Source organism: Calliphora vicina, chromosome 1 (genome assembly GCF_958450345.1).
Source record: "Calliphora vicina chromosome 1, idCalVici1.1, whole genome shotgun sequence".
Classification (NCBI taxonomy): domain Eukaryota; kingdom Metazoa; phylum Arthropoda; class Insecta; order Diptera; family Calliphoridae; genus Calliphora; species Calliphora vicina.
The window spans coordinates 12,465,110-12,486,987 of NC_088780.1; the positions used below are offsets into that span (position 1 = coordinate 12,465,110).

Genomic DNA, 21,878 nt, shown 5'->3' on the forward strand with positions numbered 1-21,878 from the left:
TTTGACATCACCAACTGAACATACCCCACGTGATAACAAAATACACAACACGCTGTAAACGAGAATACAATTTTATTTTTCCCCAGAAAATCTACAAAAATGTTAAATAAATTAAAGTTTAATAACTTGGTAAGTTAAACTACACTTAATAAAGTATAATTTATTTAAATTCAATTAATTATTCAAGGTAATATCCAACAAAAAGGGCATACAACAGTCACGCATACAAACCATTAATAAACTCGTGCATAAAATACGTAAACTAAAGACCCTGTTGGAAAAACATCCAGATAATACGAAATGTAAGGAACGTATAAGAAAATCAACCGAAACAATGGAATTGTTAAAGGTAAACATAAAGCAGAAAAATAAAAATGAAATAATCTATATTTTAACTTTTTTTTAGAAACTCAAAAGAGTGGATATTATGAAGAACGTTTTACTCATGGATAAACCGGCGCCAGCTGTTATAACCAATGGCTTAGCTACACCCGAAGAGGTGGGAATAGCGTTGCTGTGTATGAACAAAGTTATGCTGGGTTTGATCAAAAGATTCAAAACGGAATTACAGCTAAATGAAGCTGAAAATAGTGAGTGGAAAGAAGCTTTGATGGAATCCAGCAAACGCAAGCAAAAAATCGAAAGAACTGAAGAGAAACGTCGCAAGCGTTTGGAAATGAAACAACAAAAGGCCATGGGACGTAAACGGGAGGAATGGTTAGAAGGCAACAAACAGGATAACGAAGATGACGAAGTTTCCGAAGATAAAGAGTTGGATGTATCAACTACAAGTGGCTGGCAGGTAGATGAATTATCGAATGACAATGTTACAACAGAAGCTGATGAAGAAATTGAAAAGAAATCCAATAAGCCATTAAAGAGACCAATAAAAGAAAAACCTTTAGAAAAGAAAACTCCCCAACCCCCTAAAAAACAAAAGGTCGTCATTGAAAATATCAAGGAAACTACAAAGTTAAATGAATCTTCCGCTGAAGAAAGTGAGTGTGATGAAATAACTGAAGAAATAAAACCAGTCAAGGTAGATAAACCTAAAATTGTTGACATACATCAAAATGAAAGTCCGCAAGATGCAGAAGAAGAGCCGGAGGAAGAAATAGCAGTAGAGGAAGAAATGGTAGTAGATCCTTTCTTTATAACAGATACCGGCGAGAACTATCTGTCTACAGCAGTAATTAAAAGAGATCAAAATGCTGAGCATGAAAATAATGAAGAAAAAAGAGACCTGCATATGATAAAGCTTAATAAATACGATAAAAGACCAACTGACTTTAAAGATCGTCGTCAACAGGGCCGCGATAACAATCAAAGAGATTTTACACAAAATAGACCACAAAACAATAACAGATGGAATAGTGGAGATGGAAGAGAGCAACAAAATAGATGGAATAATAAACAAACTAATGACAGAGACAAATTCTCACAAAACAAATGGAATGATAGGAAAAATAATGAAACCAGAGACCAAGATTTCAAACATAACAAATCTGCAAATAACAGCGATGAACAAAAGCTACATCCATCTTGGGCGGCCAAACAAAAGCTTAAACCTGTTATAACAGGATTCCAAGGTAAAAAGATCACATTTGGAGATGATGACAGCAGTAATCAAACTCAACAACAAACACAATATAAAACTAATAAACCGGCAGCACCAAAGCCTAGCAAATCGGAGCAGGAATCTCTACATCCTTCCTGGGCCGCTAAACAAAAACTAAAACCTACTATAACGGCCTTCCAGGGCAAGAAAATTACCTTTGGCAATGATGAGTAATAAAAACTTTGTGATTTCTCTTTTTTAAACAAAACAAAGTTTTTTATTTATAATAAATCCTTTAAGATTGTATCTTGGGTATGTAATGACCACGTATTTTATCGGTATTTACTAGTTTATCTATATCAACGTTGGGGAATTTACGACGTAACATATCTCGGTCCATGTTAGGATTGCGACGCAACATCATCATTACCTCATTACGGGAACGACTAAAAAGAAACAATATTATTTCTATTGCTATAAGTTTAAATAATGATTTCAACATACTTTTTGCCTTTGCGTTTTTCATTGTATAATTTCTCGCGGTATTGCAGGAGGAATTTTCGCACTGCACGGCCACCATAACCAATGGAACGTGTTTTAATCCACTTGATATTCATATGGGGTGGCAAAACATGTTCGCAGTACCTAAAATCAAAAAGGAAAGGTTTAATTAATGTGCCGACAAATATTCAAATTGTTTTATAGAATTTTCTAAAATTTTTGATGTTTTTAAAAAAAAAAAATTTTTACTTACTTGTACATATAGCGAATACCCAAGTTATTGGCCACCAAACGTTGTGGTCTTTCTCCGGTCTCGCCCGTCTCCAACAAATGATAAGCCTTATTACGTTCCCTTACTACTGCTTCTAAATTTTCCATAGAAATTTTCACTTTATCTAAACGATCCGGACTGGGAAACAATTCCATTTGATCGTTGCATTCATGTTCCATGGTTAAGAGCATGTTACGTTCTTTAAGCAAAACGAACCACAGTTGATGTAGCTCCTTATTCGATTTAATACGCAATTCATCCAGCTTCCAAGCTCTTCCAACCTTAACCTCATTTTCGGACCAATTTTTTGGATCATCAAAAAATTGCATTAAATCATTATTGCGTGGTGTTGTGGAGAACTGACGATTGGCTAGTGTCACTGTTAAAGGGCTGATAGATGTTTGCATACATTGTGTGGCTCTGCAAAAGTAATTTTTGTTACATAAAATTATGGAAATATACATTCCGTATTTACCTCAAAAGTTTTGATGAATTCTTGTGGGCTTGTTGCAAAGACAAATTGCCAATGGAATAGCAAAGATTCCTAACACTTTGTGACACATTAATTACTTTGGTAAATCCAGACATTTTATTGAAAATTTTAATAAAACCGGTGGGTATTTTTATTGTTCATCCACCGTTTTTAACACCACAAAAAAGGAAAACATGTAAAACAGCTGTGGTGTTACCATATCGCTGAGAAAAATTGTAATAGAATGAAGTAGTTTGTAAATAAAATAAAAAGTGGTGTCAACATAAAACAATTGCATATATCGAATTAAAATACTGAAGTGTATTTCATATTTATAATTTCATTTTATTAATGATTATATATCTTTTAAAATATGGAATAAAAATTATACCCATCACCATATAAAAGCAAATAAGTTTTTACTGGTTCAAATAGGTCGAATATTATTGCATTGTTGTTACATATATAAAATTATTTACATATCTTTAATATAAACTTTGGCATGTATGTTTCCAATTTATTGCCTGTTCGGTTGCAATCAAATCTCATACATCTATTTTACCATTTGATGCCATTAATTTCAGTTTTATCATATATATATCGGACACAAAAAACAACTTTGCTAATAAATACGTTTAGTTTGAGTATAATATGTAGGATTTTTTTAAAAAAAAACCTATCCTAATTCGCATATCAAAGCCCTTTTAAATAATATCAAAACATTTGATATCGAATAAATATTTAGCAGATATTTAACATTTTAGCGATTTAGGGATGTAAATGAATTCCCACATAGGTACGTTTATATTAACTTTAAAGATATTTTTATATTAAACAGAACTTGGTCGACATTTTTCCAATTATTGTCGATATAAAAAGTTTGTTTTTACATTAAAAAAACAGAGTGCATTAAATGTCAAAGCAAACCCGTTAAAAGTCAAAGAAAACGCAAAAAGTTATTGTGAAGAAGTATTAATTTTAAAACACATAATATAACTACTAACAAAACACGGCATCTGAACTCAACATTATATCAGAGTTATTGACTGGTATGGATAATAAAGAAATGTAATTTAAAAAAACTGTTATTTTCTTGTTTATTTTATGACAATAATTCGATTTTTGAATATGAATTAATATCATCTTGTTTCTCAAAATCGTTATGTTAAACTTAATAAAAATCTACAATTGGCAAGTGTAGCTTCGACTGCGTTGCCATATACACATCTGGCAACTCTGTACACGCCATTTTCAGGCATCGTTGTGAAGCTGATGTATTCTTTTATTATTTGCATTTTCGTCGGCAAAACAGAAACAATTTATTAATTTTCGTTGATAAGTAAAGTGACTACAATTTGGGTAAAATATTGCAAACAATTTTAAGAATTCTACATAAACTTCATTAAATGTAAGTATTTGAGTTGTTTGAAAAGCATTTAAAAACAAAAAGTTCTGCAAATTTATAAAGAACGCCATTTTAATTTTCGTATGTTCTTTTAATTGGCGTCGTTTTTTTTTTCTGTCTTAACCTATTTGTGTCTTCATATTTTCTATATACCAGTTTTATTACTTAACAAAAGAGACGAGCATTTTTGGAAAATGGATAATAGCAGTGTTGTAGAAAATCGTGAAAAGGATCGTGATCGCCGTGGACGTGGGGCACGTGGTTCCCGTTTCTCCGATGCCGATGCGACCGGTAGTACCGGTGGCAACGGCAGCGGCAGCATTAATCGTGATCGCAGTCGAGAAAGACGCAATTGCCGCATTTACATTTCAAATATTCCATACGACTATCGCTGGCAAGATCTCAAAGATCTTTTCAGACGTGTTGTTGGCTCTGTGGAATATGTTGAATTGTTCCATGATGAAAGTGGAAAAGCCCGCGGTTGTGGTATTGTTGAGTTCAAGGATCCCGACAATGTCGAAAAGGCCTTGGAGAAAATGAATCGTTATGAGGTGAATGGCCGTGAATTGGTGGTTAAAGAAGATCATGGAGAACAGCGTGATCAGTATGGCCGCATAATGCGTGATGGAGCTGGTGGTAGTGGTGGCGGCGGCGGTGGTGTTGGAGTCGGCGGTGGTCGTGGCGGTGGCTCTGTAGATCGTGGCGGTGATCGCGGTTTTTCTCGACGTGATGACGATCGATCGTAAGTATTTTTAATTTGTTTAAGTTTATTATTTTCCATTTACTTGGCTTTTTTCTGTACGTCGAATGAGAGAGGTTTCATTCGAGTTACAGAATAAGTCGATCGAAATCTAATATGTATGTTTCAGATTGCATATTTACATATATAAATTATTTTGTTGGCATATTTTTGAAAGGTTATAATGTAATAGAAAGTAGTTTAATTAGGTTTTGTTCCTTAATGAAATTACAGAAAGTAAAAGTTATTTTTTTTATAAAACTAGAGCTACAATTTACATTTTCTTGTTTTTAAAATGGCACAATTTCTTTAAAAGTATGCTGGGTATTAAATTTAATGTCTACTAGTTGATAGGGTTTCATCATTTTGTGTTAAGTTAAATTTTTTTGTTGTAAAATGGTTATATTTTATTTGACCTTTTAAATAATGCCAATTATTTAATGTTTGTAAATTTTTAGCCGTTTGAGTTTTAAGCCGTCAGTCTGTAAATACATACATAATATGTATATAAAATATTGTTTCCTTTCTTTAAAAACTTTTTCTACTTTGTATAAATATCAATCTACATTATTTTGAAAATTAAATGGAGATTTATAGAATATATTCAGCGATGAAATCAAACAATTTTGGGTCCAGCAGATCAAATTGCATTTATTGTTTTAAAATGTTTGTTTAGGATTATATTTGCCAAAAATCTATTTCTACGGGGTTTGTTAATTTTTGTCTTGTTCTCACTTCAATAATTCAATTGGAAATTTAGAAATATGTTTTATTAAAATGGAATCTATTGCTAAAGAAATAATCCTTAAAAGAAAGCTTTGATCTGCCTTTTCAAACATAAAATTTGTCGGCTTGTTTATTAGTGAAATTTGGCTAAATCTGAAATAAATTAAAGGTTTTTAGAAATTTAACAATTTGTGCTGTTGTAAGTATCCATATTAATTTATAATTTTCATTTCTATCTCTTGTAATATTTGATGATTAAAAACAGGAAGTCAAATTTATAAAAGTGTTATATCTAATAATAAAATTTCGCAGTTGGTATTTATATCTATCTATCGTGCTGCGTTTGTTTAAATGGAAATTGATTTTCTTGTTTGATGGTTTGTTTCCTTGTTTTGTTTTATACATTGTTGAATTCTTCCTTTTAGATCTGGTCGTAATAATTTTAACATGATGTCAAATGATTTTATTAATCAACAAGGGAATTATAATTATTATGGTCTTTCTGCTTCGTTTTTGGAGAGTCTTGGCATAACTGGACCTTTGCATAATAAAGTTTTTGTTGCGAATGTGAGTATTTATATAAAAAATGGAATCGTTTGATTCTATGTTTGACTTAATTTGTTCATGATGATTGATGATGATGATGACTACATATTTAAAATTTTTAACCTGTATACATGTTACTCTTGTATACTTTGTGTGTAAGCGTAAGTTTTAGCAAGAAATACGTAATTTATTTGGGCCGCATTTATAATGTAATTTACACCTTTTTTTATTTTTTTTTTTAAATTGGGCCTGTAGAAAATCCTTCCAACCATTTATATTCAGTAATTTTGATTTAATTTAAAATACATGTTCTGGCTTTTTAATGGCCTTTTTACAATGTCCAATTAATTTCGTTCATTTAATAGAAAAATTTAAATTTATTATGTTCGGCATTATTTAACCTACTGTTTGCGATTTTATATTTCTTTAACATTTTGCTAAAAAAAAAAACAAGTAAGAATGTGCTTATATATCCTTCATCAAATTGTACATTTCACTGGAAAAATTTGTCGCTCAAAAGAATTTTTACCAAAAATAGTTTTTAATCTTTATCTTAAAGTATACTTTGATGAGGAGTGGGGGGTATATATAGCTTTTTACTTGTTTTTTATAGTCTTTTATGAAGCAATTACTTTTTTAAAAAACAACAATTTTATGAGATTTGTTTATATTTCCTTTTCGTTAAAATATTGTACATTTTAAAAAGAGCCCTTAAAATAGTTATGAACTACTTCATGCAAAAAATAAAAACTACGGGGCTTGTTTTCCTTCTTATGTATTCAAAATATTAACCAAATCCTGGGGCCTTTAAATAATATTTGTTACAAGAATTTGTTCGCTTGTTTCCTAAGCTGTGTATTGGTGGTCGTTGTGTGGCTGCTGTTTAGTCCAATTTGTTATCAAAAGTTCCTTTCAAATTACGTTAATAACAGAAATTTAAATAAAGAGAAAAACAAAATTGATTTTAAAGTTTTGACTTTAAAAATTGTAAAGATTAGTCTTATTCATAATAAATTTTTAAATTTCTCAAAGTTTTTAAAGCTACATATATTTTCGTACAAAATTTGTTATAAACCTTTGATAAAAATGGGGGTAGTTCTTTTTGGTTTCAAAAATATTTGTAAATGGTATTAAAAAAGAAGTTGTACATTACAAGCGATTTCATATTTTCTAAACACACAATTTTTGTAGAAAGGAATCGAACGTATTGCTAAAAACTATTTATTTCAATTAATCAATTCAATTTTCTTAATGAAGATCCTTTTTTGAGTTTTTTTTTTTTGCAAATCAAGTTATGTTTACTTTATGTCTTCTTCATGGCCGGCCCTTCTTTTGGATTTTATGTACATTTGATGATCATTTGATTTAGCAAAGTATGCAGTCAGTCAGTTGAAAATATTATGGTCCCATAGGCCTTGTTTGGAGCATTTCTTGAGTGCTACCTACACATTGTTTAATTCGTGTAAATATTTTACTTTGTTTTTTGTTTGTTTTGCCACACTCTCTAGCTTGACTACAAAGTGGACTCGAAGAAACTTAAGCAGGTCTTTAAACTGGCTGGTAAAGTGCAGAGCGTAGATTTATCTTTGGACAAAGATGGCAACAGCCGTGGTTTTGCAGTCGTCGAATATGATCATCCCGTAGAAGCGGTGCAGGCCATTTCCATGTTGGATCGCCAAATGTTGTACGATCGTCGTATGACTGTGCGTTTGGATCGTATACCCGATAAGGGCGAAGGCCTAAAGTTGCCCGAAGGTTTGGGTGGTGTTGGCATTGGTTTAGGTCCCAATGGTGAGCCTTTGAGGGATGTTTCCCGAAATTTACCCAACAACAACAATCAGAATAATCAAACACAAATGTCTGGTAATATGATGGGTAGTGGTGGTGGAGGAGGCAACGGCATGGGTGGAGGCAGCGGCATGGGTGGCGGTAATATGGGTGGAGGCGGCAATATGGGCATGGGCAACAATGCAAATGTGGGTGGCATGTTTGGCAACAACCAGGTAGTGCAGCCCAGTCCCGTGGCTCCCGTAGGACCAAATAACAAATCAATGAATGCTAATGCTGGTTTGAATTTGAGCAATTTAAACACCTCCAACTTGGCTGCTTTAACCAATGTTGTGGGCGGTTTAGGTGCTGCTCTCTCCAATCCTCTGCTAACAACCTCCCTTAACAATCTGGGTCTAAATTTGGGCAACCAAGGGGCCGGCAACGATGATTCTATGTCTTCGGCTAATGTGGCTCTCTCGAATAACTATAGCACAGGAGGCAATAACTATAGTTCGGGGTTCGGTGGTAGTTCGACAAATTTTAGCTCACAGGCCGGCGGCAGTGGTGGTGGCGGGGGAGGAGTCCCTTTTAATTCCTACAATAGCTCTGGTGGAGGCGGCGGTCAAGATAATGACTATAATTCGAGCAATGCCATTGAAATGTATGGCGGCGGTGGTGCTGGAGGCAATAATCCCGGCAATGTGGGTGGCAATGTACGCAAGTCTGACACCATTATAATCAAGAATGTAAGTATTTCTTAATTGACATTTATCTCAGAAAATGTGATTTAATTTATGTAATTTTGTCTTAGATTCCGCTTAGCTGCACTTGGCAAACACTACGCGATAAATTCCGTGATGTGGGTGAAGTCAAATTTGCTGAAATTCGCGGCAATGATGTGGGTGTTGTACGTTTCTTCAAGGAAAGGGATGCTGAATTAGCGATTGGTAAGCTTTAGCTCTAAATTACTTAAAATTAAATAAATTTTCACTTTTTTTTTTTTTTAATTTTTAGCTCTTATGGATGGCTCACGTATGGATGGTCGTACCATTAAAGTCACATATTTTTAAACATAATACCAACCACACATCCATATTTTTTAGCATTAATAACCCATATAAAAACCTATTCAGAAAATGATTTACATTTTTCTAAATCATTTTCTTATTATTGTCTCTTTAATACATTTATTATATTACTATAACCTCCGCTGCTTTTCTTTATATAATTTTTCTAATTTGTTTTAATTTTAAATTATTTTTCTTTAAAATTAAAAAAGAAAAACTTATTATGTATAAGCAAGTTTTTTTAGACTTTCTTTCTCCTCCTCGTTCTGTTTATGATTTTTTTTTCTAATTTTCTGTTTTGCTATTTATTTTTATAAGTTTAAACTTAAGAAGAATTTGAAAAGAATTTTTGAATAACTACTATATATAATAACAACAAAAACCATTGAAGAAACTCACATATTAATAAAGTTTATGTGTGCAAGAAAACCTACCGAAGTCTTCTCGTCTATACATGAAAAATATGCATAAAACACTCAACACTTCCCCCGCAAAATAAAAAAAAGTTATTGTATCTTTACAAAATATAAATTTATTTAAATGTGTAGTAGTAATTCGAAAAAAAATATAACAAAAAAAAAAATAATAAAGGAAAAAATAAAATATGTTAATGAGGTTTTTATTTACGAAAAATTTATTTAAATAACCCAAAATGAAAAATGACAAAAAACACTCGTTTTTAAACGAATTAACCGCAATATCTGAAGATTCAAATTGTTGTTTGCATTTTTGGCACTTGTTTGTTTCGTTTTGCTACCGTTTGCTTTAAATAATTAAAAAAAAACAATTTGGAAAAAAAATGATTTTTTTTAAAAAAATTCAAAAACAATTTGAAATTTTTTTTTTTTATTTTTCAAAAACAATTTTGAAATTTTTTTACGAGTACATTGGAAAGGGTTACTATTAGAGCTTCGAATTAATTCAGTTTAAGCTTAATTTTCTGAAATATTAATTCAGAATTTCAGCAATTTATTCCATAAAATTATTTCCAACATAAATTTCTCTTCTTCATTCAAAAGATTTGAATACAATTCATTAATAGTTGAAATAATTAATTAATAATGGAATTAATTTTAAATTAATAACAGAGTTTATTCAACCTCAATACGTTTGAAGTACTAAGCAATTCTGCGTAATAATTAATTCGTAATTTATTAAAAGAAAAAAATAAATTTTATTTTGAAAATTGAATTAAGATTTAACTCTTAACACAGAATAAATAAATTCATAATTGGAATGCATGATCATTTTTTCTACTCTTTATTGCTTCGGGTCAGATGTCTTAAAAATATTCACTATCGTGGCGTAAACTTCATACGTTGGCGTAAATGTCATACGATTAAAGAAACAGTTTGCATTATATCTTTAATCTAGTACGAGACAGTCGTAGGCGTAAGACGTTTACGCCAACCACGATAAGGGTGATTATTTCTATGTTTATCAATTTAGGAGATATAAAGGTTAACACAGGCTTATTTATACTGGTACTATTTTTGCCCGTTTTGTCAACCTAGAATTTTGAATTTTTAAAAAGTACCAGGCACCTCTTTTTTTTGATTAAAAGTGGACATATTTAACATTATATTTCTATGTTTATTCATTTTGGAGATATAGAGGTACAGGTTTTACCCGTTTTATTCCCCCTAGCGTTTGAATTTCCAAAAATCCCTTTTAGGGGATCTAAATGATGTAGAAGGAACCTATTACACGAATTTCAAGATTTAGCGGTTTGTGTTGGGCGTTACTGAGTCAGGCATATATATAGCAAACTAAATATTAATATTTTTTATCTGAATTTATAGATACATTTTCAATTCTGGAGGGTTACTGCCTAATTCGATTCGAAAGGAAATCGTTTGGCCTGTGTCAGGCCAATTATGAATAAAAAATTCCGCGGGAGTTTGTTCCCCGGGAGTTTTTTCTCATTGAAATTGAATAGGAAAAATGAGAAAAGGAAAAAAACCCCCGCGGAATTTTTATTCATAATTGGGCTGACAATGTATTTAGCACACAATTTTGAACATTTCCGTTTTCGAATTGAGTTACGCAGTAATCCCCCTGCTACTCGATTCGAAAATGCCGAATTTTTTTCTTTGGAAGCGAATTAGTGATCTATTTGAAACGAACTGTTTCGCTTTCAACGTAATCGTTTTGCATCATATACCTGATAATTCCATTCGAAAGGAAACATTTTCAATTCCATGTATATGCATACTAATTTCTTTTGATATCGAATTACAAATTTAACATTTTTATTATTACCTTAATAATTTTAAGGCCAATAGTTGTAAGTAAATCAGATGATTGTTGATGGTGATAAAACTCAGAATAGAATTCGTCAAAAAATCAACTGACTTTGATAATTGGAAGGAATTCTTTTCTATAAACTTCAAGTTACAGCTTTATATGTAGCTAATAAGATTAGACAAGGTATAAATTTCACTATCATACTGATCGATTGATTATTTTATCATTTTTCCAATTTTTTAAAAAAATATGTTTTGGATTCCAAAATATAATATCAGATTTACAAATTATTCACTATGATCCAACACCTACCCTAAAATACTAGGGTAAAGTCACAGAACATTTGTTTTCCCTTCCAAAAGTGGAATTGTATTACTACATTAATGATCGTTACTTTTCAAAGTTCCTTTAAGTTCAAAACAAATTTCATATTGGTTCCCATATAAACTACAGCAATTTTATTACTAGGAGAGTTTTTCCAAATATCGGCGTATCCAAACTCCAATAAAAATATATTTTTTTTTCTTACAAATAAAAATTATTTAAATTTATTAGAGGGAATAAATGCACTGCTTAGAAGCGCAACTTTTGGAAGAACCACTTGTTCTTGCCCTCCTTGTAGGATGACTCGAATTTGACGCGAGTTTGGAAACGGTGTGTTTTCCTCTTGATGGGATCTTTAAGATCCTTAGCCGACAACTTTTCGAAACTGATTTCGCTGGCGGTGTAACGGGTGGGCATCAAGTGGTTGTAGTTCAATACCTTCAAGAAAGGCTTGATCTTGGACTTCTTCTTCAACTTGGTCTTGCCCATAGACTTGGTGACCTTGCGGGGGTATCTGTCGATACCGGCAACGAGGGCATGACCGAATGGCTTATCGGGAGTGCCATCATCAACGGTCTTGACAACGATAGCCTTGCGGCCGGCGTAACGTCCACTAAGGACAATTACGATTTTGTTCTGTTTCATAATCTTCCTCATCTTGCTGGCTGTGGTAGTTGTTGTTGTACAGGAGTGACAGTTGTTGGTGTGGCATCATCATATAAACAACACGAATACAGATGTTAAAACAGTAGGGAAAAACATAAAATTGAAAAGAAAATATGTTAAATATTAGTTACTTGCATATATAATTCATTTTTATGTTAACTACCAAATAAATCAAGTGAATTAGCACTATTTGGAACTTTTTGTTAATATTTTTGGAGGCATGTTCGTTTTACTAGTTTCCAACATTTTGTTTACTTTTTTTCATTTTGTCAAATGACTATTTCTTTTTTACATTTTTCTCTCGGAAATGCTGTAATTTGCCACAAAATATATATGCACATTTATAGTTTAATATGTGTAGTTTTCTGTTTTGTATCATAATTTAATGGATTTTTAAATAATTCACTTGATTTTTTTGATAAAATAATAAAAAATTTATGAACAGCACTTACAGGTCTTATGGTTGACCGGATATAGAGAAAGAGAAAAAGGTTGACATTTCGCACATTACTTTGACACATCTTGTCAAAGCTGTGTTTAGTAAGCATATGTAGAATATAAACAAAAGTTCATAGCTATGAAATGCCATTATATGCTGACATTTTGTTTGCTTATTGTTTTTAGTTGATTTATTAACTAAAGTCTTAAATTTTAAACACTAATTTTATTTTTTTTTATATAATAATAAACAAAAATTAAAGTTTTTTTTATAAAAATGAGTATCAATATGTGCGTTTAAAAACAAAATGTAAAACTCGTAATAATTTTAAATTGCCAGAAGATGGTGATATTTATTGTTGTAGTGTAGCATCGGCATATGTCAGCAAGTAGGAAATGCTTAAAATATTTTTTTGTTTTAAGAGGAAACTTAATTTTGTTTGTAATTTTGTAAACACAAGTTTAAATGGAAAATTACGTATTCTGTGATTTATTTTGTGAACATTTTATTCCTTTATAACTTTGTAGATATGAGCTTAAATGAAAAAATTACGTTATTTTGATATCACGATTGATTGGGTGGATTCCAAAAAAGTGGAAATAAATCTTTAATTTCTAAACGGATATTCCGATTTTAACAAAATTTCTCATTGCTATAAATTTTAATTTGGTTTTTATATACATATGTATACGACGAGGTGGCATAGTTTCAAGATACCAACGTGAGTTACCTCGGGTAGATGAAACATTGAACATGATTATTTTAAATATGGGTTTCTCGATCTTATTTTTTTTTACAAAATTTTATCGGATTTTAAAAATTAAAGTTTTCAAAAAATTAGCTTAAAATTTATTTCCTTATTTTTTGATTTTTGAAAAGGAGGCGTAATTTCCTACAATCTAAATTATTTGCAAAAAAGTTGTATTTTGTGATCACCCATTTTTTGATATCGCCTATTTTTTTTTAAAATATCGACAACCAAATATCCAAGGAAACTAATTTTTAATCTTACAAATGAAAAATTTATTAAATTTATTAGACTCTTTGTCATTTATTCAAATTAGAAAAAAATACATATTAATACATATTAAAAAATAATATTTAGTGTTAATGAGTACGTAACACGTTAATAGTTGTCCATACCATTTACCTAGATATAAAGAATATAAGTAGTACATAGGTACAAAAAAATTAAATAAATTTTCAAACCCAAATGAAAATATGGTATGCTATTTCATTAGTGTGTTTTACTAAGAAAAATAATGAGAAATACAAGTTATGTATTTAATTAAGTGCTGGTAGCAGCAGCTGGTGGGACTGGAGTAGTAGCTGCATCAACTACAGGTGTATCAGCAACCGACACAGTAGGCGATGAATTTCCTTTAAAGCGTTCCAAACGTTTACGAGCTTTTTCAGCCCATTCATCATTGTTGGTGTTGTCGGTTGATGCTGTTGTGGTGCTTGAGATGGTGTTATTTTCAGCTACTTTAGTTTTTGTTGCAGAATCTACCTCCCCGCCAAAACGTTGTTTACGCTTAAGTAATCGTTCTTCTGCATCTAATTTGGCCAAATTCGTTGAGGTTACACAACCGAAACGTTCGGCTCTCTTTTTTAATAACTCAACTTGTTTTTCGCTACTCACTACGGGTGCCACCGAAATAGCAGCATTTTTTTCTTTAGCCGTCATCGCTGCTGCAGCTGCCGGAGCTGCTGTCGCCTTAGCTTCAATGCCAAACTTTTTGGCTCTTAATTCTAATCTCTCTTGCATAGTCAATTCTTTAACTTTTTTGGTAGCCGCCGCACCGGCTTGTTCACTGTCATCTTTTTTCTCCTCTCCCATGGTTATGGGATTGCGTTCGCTCATTTTAACAGCTTTGGCTGGAGAGGGTTCAGTGTTTTCTTTGGTCGTAATGGCACTCGCCTCCAAAGTAGTGCCACTATTTAAAGAACTCTTACGTTTAAGAATTATCTTTTTTGTAGTAGTTGTGGGCGACTCTAGTATATCATCCTCCAGAGCTGTATCTTTATTTTCGCTACCAAGAGTTTTGGGTAAAATAGTAGTCGGTGTGGTGGTGGGACTCTTCAAAAGTTCATTTTCATCGGAACCCAATATTTTTTCCTCATCTGATAATACACCTTCTTCTTCGTCGAGTATATCCTCACCTACCAATGAGCTATCTTCCAATAATGGTTCACCATCCATGGCCGCTTGTAAACGCTCTTGTAATTCGTTTTTATTTCCAGCTATAGAAAGTCCGCGTACTTTTAGCTCACGCTTTAGGTCGGCCACCTTTAAATAGTTTCTAAATTTAGTTATTTCTTTAAGATAAACTTCAGTTCCACTTACCTTCATATTACTAACATCAGTTACGGGCATGTTGTTGTATTGTATAGTTTTCTTCTTAAATTTATTTAAATAATGCTTAGAAATTCTCTAAATTTAATGTTCACAATAAAAAAGAATAGTTGGTTTTATGATATGTAACAAATAACAAAGTAAGTTGTAGCCCTCAGAAACGTAGTGGAATGAAACACACAAACTCATTAACAGAATTGTCAAAAATGCAACTCTGTTCATGTTACTAAAAAACAACAGTTATATTTGATAAATAAATAAAAAAAACGCTACAACTTGTAAAAATTGTGTAAGTGAAGAAATTTTTTTTAGAAAAGTGTTTTGTGTTATTATTAAAATTAATTAAAGTGAAGAAAAAGTACTGTAATATGTTTAAATTTATTTCATCTAACTAAATGTGCGGAAATAGCTACACAAATTTATTTCATAGTTTTGACAAAATGATGAACGGTAAATTTTTTTTATGGAAAGTTGTATTCATTCATTATAAATTATCTGGTTTAATGGAACAAATCAGGGTCCACGGCACAACTTGAGATACATATGTACCATTATGTCAATATGTAGTAAATGTCACTTTTGTCAGCAACACATTATGTTGTCTGAAAGACAGCATCCCGGTTCCCTTATATTTTTGAACCAGTTAAGTCACTGGGCTATTGGTGAAAAATGTGGCTAAACTCTAGTTTATGGGAGCCACTCTGGATCGATTCCAAATTTGTCACCGGCCCATAGTTCCTGAGATATGGGACTCCAAAGTTCAAATACAATACCTATTATATATGAGATACAAATCGTAAAATTTTCGGACCAATTAGTGCCAATATGTATTAAAATTTTTGAGTTTTTATCCGATAATTTTTGAAAAAAATTATTTGTACTTAAAATATGTCGGACTTAAGGTATTCATTTTATATAATAGTATTATTCACTATTTTAGGTATCATATATACATTTACTTTCCTATTCCCGAGGTATGGGGCATTAAAATTCGGATATAGAATAATTTATATTTATGTTATTTTTATTCCATTTTGACAATATGTACATCATGGGATATATGTTTTTAACGGATATTTTTCATAATATACAGATATATACCGAGAAAATTAGAAGCCAGTGTACGACTTAGTTTAAAAACTTTCCGCCCGGCCGCAAGCCGGCCATCAAGAAAACTATTAACCATAAAAACAAGATTAAAATATATCTAAGATTGAAGCTATAAATCTTGGCTACAATTTAGTGTACATATAATATTGACGGCAATACTGATTATTAACACTTTTCAAAATTAAAATATTGAAATCATTCGGTATTTCAAAAAAATCGTTTCTAAAAAACATTTTTTATTTACACGATATCATAGAGAATAGACATAGAGCGGAAACTCTCCTGTCAAAGACCTAACTCAATTGTCAGAAACCTAAATGGTGAGAATGTATTAGTTGAAAAAACAATGTGAAAACAAAAACAACACTCGTATGTGTCATGGTACAATCAGTTACCAGGTACAATTATTAGAGAGAGTTTCCAATGTTCACCCCTAAAACGTCAAACTATTTATTTAGTAACATAACATTTTTAATTTGCTACCGCGATATTTTTTAAATTTGTTACGTTTTAACTGAAATTATAAACACTTATTAAAAAAATATAGTTTTTCTTCAATTGTTAGTAAATTTTTGTAATAAAAATTTTAATTCAACTATTTTTTTTGGCATTTCCTTTTTATATTTTTTAATTTTCTTTTGTTTGACGTTATAGGGAATGTATAATTGAGAACATACTTTCTAATAATTGTACCTTGCTTATTCTACAATGGTATGTGTGATAGTTTTGAGTCATGATACAATAACTGTAGAAGGTAGAATCACTGGGGAGAGTTTTCAATATTTAGCCCTATAACGTCAAACTTTGATTTTGATTTTTTTCATATTTTTTTATATTTTCTTTTGTTTGACGTTACAAGAATTGTGTAATTGAGAATTTATTTGCTACTGAGTGTACCTTATATTGTTGTGTTATGGTTTTGAGTAATTTTTATGTTCGAGTTTTTTTCTAGTTTCCGCTCTATGTTTCTCTATGCACGATATTATTACAAATGTTTTATTTCTTTGTTGATTGATATTTTTCTGTAAACTTTATTGTTATTTTATATATTCTTGACTAGATACATATGAAAATAAAAAAATTTTGAATTGTTTTAAACAAATTTTGAATACCGACCGTAAATCAAAAAAATCATTTGTATTTTTTGAAAATCTAATACAAATTTTATTTAGACCATGGTAGAATTAGCAAGGTACAATTATTAGAAAGTATGTTCTCAATTATACATTCCCTATAACGTCAAACAAAAGAAAATTTAAAAATATAAAAAGGAAATGCCAAAAAAAAATAATTGAATTTAAATTTTTATTACAAAAATTTACTAACAATTGAAGAAAAACTATATTTATTAATAAGTGTGTATAATTTCAGTTAAAACGTAACAAATTTAAAAAATATCGCGGTAACAAATTAAAAAAAGTTAAGTGATTCAATACATAGTTTGACGTTTTAGGGGTGAACATTGGAAACTCTCTCTAATAATTGTACCTGGTAACTGATTGTACCATGATTTAGACTATGAAATTGTATTATGATACTTGAGTTTTTGACAAATATTAATACTCAGTATTGCCGACTATAAATACCTTTAACTTTATTAGGATATTTTGTAAAATAAAATAAATTTTTTTAAACTTTTTTGTTCACCGTAAAGCGTAGATTGATAAAGGGCGTAGAAGATTCGAAATAGCGGATTATAGCTCTCTAACTGTTTTTAATAAAATCAGTTTGAGTCGAATATAAGTTTCCGTTTGTAATTTCTACATTTTTCATTTGCGACCCCACAAAGTATATATATTCTGGATCGTTATAGATGGCGAAGTCGATATAGTCGATATATGTTGAAATCAACTTTCCGTAGCCGCCCAAAAAACTTACAAACTTGATTAATACATTAATATATCGGGAATTCTCCCGGCAGCTATTTAAAATCGAGAAAATCGACCCCACAAATGGCTGGGATATAAGATAAAACCGGGATAAATACGAGTTTTGGCCTATTTTCGATATATATATGGATTACTAAGTCATTAATGTAGACAATATGGATATCTACTGGCCTGTCACACATTTTGTTCGGAATGGTTTCAATTCCGTAGTTTTTATTCCGATCGATAACTTATTAATTCAAAAAATATTTAATAATTCTGTATTTCTGACTTTAATTTGACCAAAAAAGTGTTTTTGTCATCAATTTTTTTCACTAATAATTAAAAAAAAATAAAAAAACAATTTCGAAAAAAAAATTTTGAAAAAAAAAAATTTAAATTTTGTTGTATTTTAAAGTATAATTTGATGAAGGCCAGCCGAATATACATAGCTCTTTTACTTGTTTTATACTAAAATCGATTCGAAACGAAAATAAGTGATCCGTGATCATAGATGTTTTTTGAAACTTACAAGCATAAATTAAACCCTTTGTTTGTAATTTTTAAATAATTTTTTCGTTGTTGTAATACATTTATTTTCGATTTTAAATAAAAATGTAACTTATTTTCTATTTTTTTAGATTACATATGCTTTTATGCAACTATAAATTTATAGTTTTACCATAATATTAGATATATGTATATTTAATTGTTTGTTGCATTTATATAGTAACAACAATTTAAGAAATTGCACAAAATAAAAATTTAATTTAAAGTGAAGTTGTCTATACATTTAAGGAAATTAGTAGTAAATAGTATAAGTAGAGCTTTTAGTAGAATTAAATAGTTTTAGTAACATTTATAAATGGTATCAGTCTCCAAACAAAACCGTCTTTACGAGTATTTAAAATTTTTTCGTTAATGGGCAACAGGGAAAAGGGAGCCGGTTTGTGGCTTGCGAGTTACGACGCACTTGTATTAATTAAGCTGCAGATATGTGTAAAAGAAAAGAAAAAAAGAAGAAAAATGATAAATATAAGTAATTAAATTATTTTTTGTTTTATCTAAAATTTCACATACCGTTTGTTTTGTTTTTTTTTTGTTTTAAATTTTACTCTTTCTCATTACTCTCTTTGAATTTTGGTTTTACGTTATAATTAATTACACAAAATTTCTACAAAATCATTAGGAGTAGCGTAAGTATTCGTATGATGAAGGTGTTAATTATGCTCCAATAATTTTTTAAAACTAGTGTGTATTAATCAATGTAGTAGGTTTTTTTTGATGTTTTTGTTTCGTTTTTGATGATGAATTTTTGAGATGAGTAATAATTTTGTTTTAATTAAGTATTATTGGCCGCTTTCATATACTTCATACAATAATAATGAGATATGATAAGTATTTTGTTTTTATTACTTTGAGCATTTGTTGCTTGTTTCTATACTATGCCACATTTTTTTAATATAATTTTACGCTTTCGTGCCGTTGTACTTTTTTGCAGCTTTATAGTGCCCGGCGTGGACTTTGATTTGGTAAATGTGGGACTAAATGCACTAATGGTCTTGTGGCTTTCATGACTATGCGAACCGTTGCTATGTGAACCCTGCTGTTGTTCCGTATAGGAGGCCTGACTTAGCTGATGACATTTGGTGGCCAAGTAACGAAATACCGATGCCACATTTACATCCTCCTTTACCGAGGTCCTTATAAGCCGGCAATTCAATTGTTGGGCCAGAGACTCCACTTCATCGGCTGTCACTACCGCCTGATCGATAAGATCAATTTTATTTTGAACTATGACTGTGGGTATTTCTTGACATTCATTCTCCACCTTACGCTTCCAGTCACGCACGGCTTCGAAAGAGGCTCGATCTGTGGTGGAGAAGGTTAAGACGCAGGCTTGAGCACCACGATAGTAGGCTTTGGTGATGGCATCGAATTCTTCTTGACCCGCTGTATCCCACAGCATAATGCGTACATCTTCACCATCGATTTCGATTTGTCGCTCTAGGAAATCCACACCTATGGTTTTTTTGTAATCTTTTGTAAAGATACCCTTACAGTATCGTTGTATCATGGAAGATTTACCTACACCGCCATTGCCCACAATGACCACCTTAATGGCAAATTCTATATCGTCTTCTCGCATGGTGTTAAACATTTGTAATTAATTATTGTGTTGTAGTTTGTGCAAAATTTAATATAAAATTTCACTTTTCTTTGAGGGTTTGAAGTGGCCTGCCTGCAGTAGCAACACCAAAAGTTGTTTCTAATTTTCGTTTCTAATGTGACAACTTAATTGAAGTAGTTTTAATCTGCGTTTGGGCAAATGATCATTAATGTTTAAGTTGATGTGTTTGCATAAGAAAATGTTTGCATAAGAAAAATCTGGATTTTAATAAATTTTAAATTTTCTTTTAGCGTTGTTTTATCTTATTACTTGTTTCTGACAAGACCGAAGAAGAAACATTCACTTTCTTTTTCATTGATTTCTCTGGCCAAGATCAGTAACATTTTTCATCATGCGTTTTTCCAAGCATGTTATTATTACAATCATTAGCTATCAACCGGTTCCAATGCGTTAGTAGTTAGTCTGTTCGTAAGTTCATTCGTTGCGTATGCTGTAAAGAAAACAACAGCAAAAAGAAATATGTATAAAAAAAATTTTAATATTTAGTAAGACTTGTGCTTGCGTTTTAATCGTTTTTTTTTATTTCATCTATCTACACTATTTATTTGTAAAAATTTCATTTAAAAAAAAACAAAAAAAAAACACACAAATTTCTATTTTCGGTACTATTTATCTTGTTTTTATAATTAAATTTTTTTTTGTTCAAATTTCCCTGTTGCATTTTTCTATTCATATTTTCATTCAACTTTTAACACCTATTTAAATATTCTCTCTCACTGCCTGTGTCTTACAATATTATCGTGACATCTGTCAACTTATGTTGCATTATAACGGTATAAAATATATGCATGTAAATGTGAATGTGTTTGTGTTTAAGCATATGACATTGTCATGATAATATTTTGGTTTTATTTAAGTTGTCATTAAGAGAAATTCTTTCAACCATGAGTATACTTACAGCATATTGTATACATACTTATAAAAATGTTAAGTTTCCAATTAACATTTTTAATTAAAGATTTTATGTACATATTAAAAAAATTATGTTCAATTTCCTCAATTTCCGGGTTTATGAAACTTGAAATAATGTAACATATTTCCAAAAAATATAACTTTTCTATACACTTCAGCATCAGTAATAAAGTAGAATAGGTTAGGAAGGGGTGTACACTATGTGCACTTCCACTCGGAGACCTTGAGGTCCATTGTGATTCCCTTCAATAGATATAAAAGTAAGGGTAGATTAAGAGTAAAAGAAGAGTCCAAAACCGTTTGATAAGAAGAGAAAAGAAAGATCTTGTTACGTATTAGGAATCGCTGTAGAACGTCCTCAGTTTACAGCCAGCAACATTACCAAGTTCTTCCAGAAATCTATTTCCTAGCCATCTAAGTCTGTGACCCTGTAACCTAGGGCAGTTGCACATGATGTGATCTACTGTCTCCAGCTCCTCCAGCATCCCCACACACTCTACAGAAGTCCCATTTACCCTTAAAGGCTCCAATTGAGCAATGACCGGTTATCACTCCTACTAGAATCCTGAGATTATACCTATCCAACTCTATCAGTGTTCTGGTTTCGTTTGCATTCAGTTTTGGCCACAAGGCCCTGGATACCTTGCAATCCGTCCTACTGCTCCAGGATTGATTTGTATAGTCGCGGAATCTTTCATAAATTAGCCTGT

The 21,878-nt window shown here is 31.1% G+C and overlaps 6 protein-coding genes across 7 annotated transcripts; 2 read left to right on the forward strand and 4 right to left on the reverse strand.

Annotated features, from left to right (window-relative positions):
• Positions 1–8: 8 nt before the first annotated feature.
• On the forward strand, positions 9–1,830 carry Rlb1. The gene is made up of 3 exons (XM_065499019.1): positions 9–129; positions 188–349; positions 407–1,830. The coding sequence occupies exons 1-3, from the start codon at positions 100–102 to the stop codon at positions 1,790–1,792; spliced, it is 1,578 nt and encodes a 525-aa protein (XP_065355091.1). The 5' UTR covers positions 9–99; the 3' UTR covers positions 1,793–1,830.
• Positions 1,800–3,004, reverse strand: mRpL47 (mitochondrial ribosomal protein L47). Its single transcript, XM_065499024.1, has 4 exons — positions 2,806–3,004; positions 2,313–2,750; positions 2,063–2,203; positions 1,800–2,004 (listed from the first exon to the last, which is right to left on the reverse strand). Exons 1-4 carry the CDS (start codon positions 2,916–2,918, stop codon positions 1,854–1,856), a joined length of 843 nt encoding a protein of 280 aa, XP_065355096.1. The 5' UTR covers positions 2,919–3,004; the 3' UTR covers positions 1,800–1,853.
• A 1,048-nt stretch (positions 3,005–4,052) lies between these two features.
• On the forward strand, positions 4,053–9,660 carry rump (rumpelstiltskin). Its single transcript, XM_065499016.1, has 6 exons — positions 4,053–4,210; positions 4,364–4,949; positions 6,098–6,239; positions 7,727–8,734; positions 8,800–8,935; positions 9,003–9,660. The coding sequence occupies exons 2-6, from the start codon at positions 4,402–4,404 to the stop codon at positions 9,056–9,058; spliced, it is 1,890 nt and encodes a 629-aa protein (XP_065355088.1). The 5' UTR covers positions 4,053–4,210; positions 4,364–4,401; the 3' UTR covers positions 9,059–9,660.
• Positions 9,661–11,726: 2,066 nt separating this feature from the next.
• On the reverse strand, positions 11,727–12,838 carry LOC135949455 (large ribosomal subunit protein eL27-like). Of its 2 annotated transcripts, none has more exons than XM_065499026.1 (2): positions 12,745–12,838; positions 11,727–12,291 (listed from the first exon to the last, which is right to left on the reverse strand). In XM_065499026.1, exon 2 carries the CDS (start codon positions 12,281–12,283, stop codon positions 11,876–11,878), a length of 408 nt encoding a protein of 135 aa, XP_065355098.1. In that variant the 5' UTR covers positions 12,284–12,291; positions 12,745–12,838; the 3' UTR covers positions 11,727–11,875. The 2 variants fall into 2 exon arrangements, with proteins under 2 accessions (XP_065355098.1, XP_065355099.1); XM_065499027.1 differs by having other exon boundaries at positions 12,736–12,754.
• Positions 12,839–13,730: 892 nt separating this feature from the next.
• LOC135949452 (uncharacterized) lies at positions 13,731–15,222 on the reverse strand. The gene is made up of 2 exons (XM_065499023.1): positions 15,079–15,222; positions 13,731–15,021 (listed from the first exon to the last, which is right to left on the reverse strand). Exons 1-2 carry the CDS (start codon positions 15,106–15,108, stop codon positions 14,020–14,022), a joined length of 1,032 nt encoding a protein of 343 aa, XP_065355095.1. The 5' UTR covers positions 15,109–15,222; the 3' UTR covers positions 13,731–14,019.
• A 3,392-nt stretch (positions 15,223–18,614) lies between these two features.
• Rab23 (RAS oncogene family member Rab23) lies at positions 18,615–20,307 on the reverse strand. The gene has a single exon (XM_065499025.1). The coding sequence runs from the start codon at positions 20,224–20,226 to the stop codon at positions 19,504–19,506; it is 723 nt and encodes a 240-aa protein (XP_065355097.1). The 5' UTR covers positions 20,227–20,307; the 3' UTR covers positions 18,615–19,503.
• Between the last annotated feature and the right edge of the window lie 1,571 nt (positions 20,308–21,878).